This window comes from Scomber scombrus, chromosome 16 (genome assembly GCF_963691925.1).
Source record: "Scomber scombrus chromosome 16, fScoSco1.1, whole genome shotgun sequence".
NCBI classification, from domain to species: domain Eukaryota; kingdom Metazoa; phylum Chordata; class Actinopteri; order Scombriformes; family Scombridae; genus Scomber; species Scomber scombrus.
This window is the reverse complement of record NC_084985.1, coordinates 264,578-267,401: the sequence shown is the minus strand read 5'-3', so window position 1 is coordinate 267,401 and position 2,824 is coordinate 264,578. Positions and strand designations below refer to the sequence as shown.

At 44.7% G+C, this 2,824-nt stretch overlaps 1 protein-coding gene across 1 annotated transcript; it reads right to left on the bottom strand.

Moving 5' to 3' along the window:
• Positions 1–166: 166 nt before the first annotated feature.
• LOC133996707 (T-cell ecto-ADP-ribosyltransferase 1-like) lies at positions 167–2,239 on the bottom strand (the record flags this gene model as incomplete). The annotated part of the gene is given in 5 exon segments (XM_062436323.1): positions 167–703; positions 705–814; positions 1,003–1,115; positions 1,375–1,480; positions 2,204–2,239. Coding segments are annotated over 5 exon segments (902 nt in total), but the record flags the coding sequence as incomplete, so codon positions are not given.
• Positions 2,240–2,824: the final 585 nt, after the last annotated feature.

Below are 2,824 nucleotides of genomic sequence, written 5' to 3'. Positions count from 1 at the left end.
CCGTCACTGACTTCACTACAGCACTTTAATCATTTATACATTTATTTATTGATTTATCAAGTTTACACAACTAAGCTCATTTTATTACATGTTCTGCATCAGTTGGAGGAAACTCTGCTCTCTCATTAGTTTGCAGTTAAGCTCACTTATAACTCCTGCATTTTTTAAAATAAAGACCTTCTTACAGTCAGGCAGAGGTTTAAATTCACCCTTACCTTCAATAATTTGGGTTATATTGAATGTTTCATAGGGAGGGATGAGCACCTCCTCCTCATCTGTTCCACTATCTGGATAATCCTTCAGATAGGCTCCTGAACACGTCTCTATTTGAAAGCAAGTCTCGCTACCATATTTAGTAAGGTTTGTTCTGAAAGAGCTGGAGGCAAACGAACCAAACCGGATGATGTCGCTAACGTTGCCGCTGAACACAGATTTGGTTTTTCTGTACGTAATGTGACAGCGTTGATTGTTATTCAGGGTTTGTATGGCAGTAGTCAGCCAGAAGTGTAAATAGTGGAATTTGAAGGAGCTGCCGTAGATGTTCTTACCGGTCCGGACTGCTTTATTGAATTCATCATAAGTAATGTTAGATGTATAAGCACAGATTGCCTGCATGTGGATCTTGGTGAGAGCCTTATCTTCTGGGTTTGGTTGTTTGTTTGAACATTGTTCGGCATGTTTCCAGGCTTCTTTAAATGTTTCTGTCGTTGACCTTCTCCATTTCCCCTTTGCAGCCTTCATACATGTCATCAACAGCTTCAGGAACCGTGCTGAGTTGATATGATGTATTTGGAGGTGGAGCAGAATGATCACTCTGGAGGGCAGAAGAAGAAAGAACAAAGATGTCATGATTTATTCAGAGTAACTTGTAGAAATGACAGTCATATAAAGAGCAGCAGTAAATCCAGGTTGAAGTCTGAATGTTTTCTGTGTGTAAAACTCTCACACAGTGGAAAGGAAATGTAAAAATGTCCCTCACTGTTAACAGGAAGCGCTACTCACCACAAACCACCAGATGAGCACTGAACGTCCGACAGTAAGAGCAGCTCCTCCAGCTCCTCCAGCTCCTCCAGTGATTAGGTATAAACGCTTCATCTCTGCAGTCAGGAGAACAGCTGTACAACATGAACACACAATACACTTCAGTTCTATAACCTGATAATCAAATATGATCTTATAAAGATTGAGGATCCATCAAATAATCCTATTTCTCATCCTTTCTGTTCAGCTCTTATAAAGATGAATTTCAGTTCATGTAGAAAGAGTCAAGTTTCTGTGAAGCAGTTTAGAGAGAATCCAGACCTCCGTGATTATTCTGCTGTTTATTATTTATAAGATATGTTTCTGTGTTTTATTAAGTCCAAGTGATTTCACATGTTATCTCCTGGTGCAGTGGGTCCTGGGCTGAGTACCACCACAGACTGTCCAGGAGCTCAGTGAGGCTCTGATCCAGGTCTGGGAGGAGAGGGTTAGGGTTGGCCTGTCCAGAGACCAACAGGACCAGCAGGCTGGGCCATTGGGTGATGGTGGTGCACGGTTGTGCAGCAGCTCTTAGCTCTCCTGTTTTGTGCTTTTTTGTATGTATTTTGTTGAGTCTGATGTTTCATCCTGGCAGCTCTGCCACGTAAAGCTTGTGTATCGGTCTTCAAAGTAGACACATAACATATCGACGTATCTCTCCAGGCCACTGGGGTCACCGTGGATTGTCAGCTCCGACAAGCAGCGTAGACGCGTAGTGAGAGGAAGCAGAAGCGTGTCGAGCTGGATTGCTAACCAAGGAGGAAGCAGCCACACAAACCTTGAGCCTCATCGGGCCAACGTCAGATCCATCACACACAAGATGAACAAACTGGAGCTGCGGATAGGTACCGAAAACTTTGTATGTGACTGTTGTGTGATGATTATGACTGAAACCTGGCTTCACCCCGCGATTCCTGACGCTGCCGTCCAGCTACCTGGACACACTGCCCACCAACAGGACCCAAACAGAGACTCTGGTAAGAGCAGAGGAGGCAGTTTGTGCATATACATAAACAATGACTGGTGCTCACTGGGCCGAATTATGGACAGTTACTGGTCTCCACATCTTGAAGCTCTGATGGTTATCTGCTGCCCGTTCTACCTTCCTGGAGAGCTAACAGTAGTAACTATCACAGCTGTTTACATACCTCCGGACGCTAACATTAGCTTAGCCCTCACCCACCTTCACAGTGCCATTAGCAACCAGCAGAGGGCTCATCCTGACGAGCTAAACATAATAGCTGGTGATTTCAATCAGGCGAGCCTAAAGTCTGTTCTTCCCAATTTCACCCAATATGTGAAATGTGCCACCATACTAGATCATGTGTATTTAACATCAAACATGCATACAGAGCAGTGCCACAGTCTGACCGTCTGTCACTGCATCTCATACCAGCCTAAACCCTCCTCAGGAGGAAATCCAAACCCATCACAAAACACATCAACACTTGGCCTGAGGATGCCCTCTCCCAGCTACAGGACTGCTTCTATTTGAGGGCCACGACCTAGAGGAGTAAACACATACTATACTTTCCTACATTTCATTATGTGCTGAAAACGTCACTGTTAAAAAACACACCCTTGTTTTCCCGAACCAGAAACCCTGGATGACCAGCGAGGTCCGGCATCTCATCAGAGACCGCAATGCCGCCTACAGGTCAGGGGACAGAGCACAGCACTGCAGTGCCAGGGCAAACCTGAAGAGGAGCATTAAGCTGCCAAACAGACATATAAAAGGAAAATTGAGGGTCATTTCAGCTCATCACCACGACTGTCAACTCAACAATGTCTTTGCTGGTTTTGA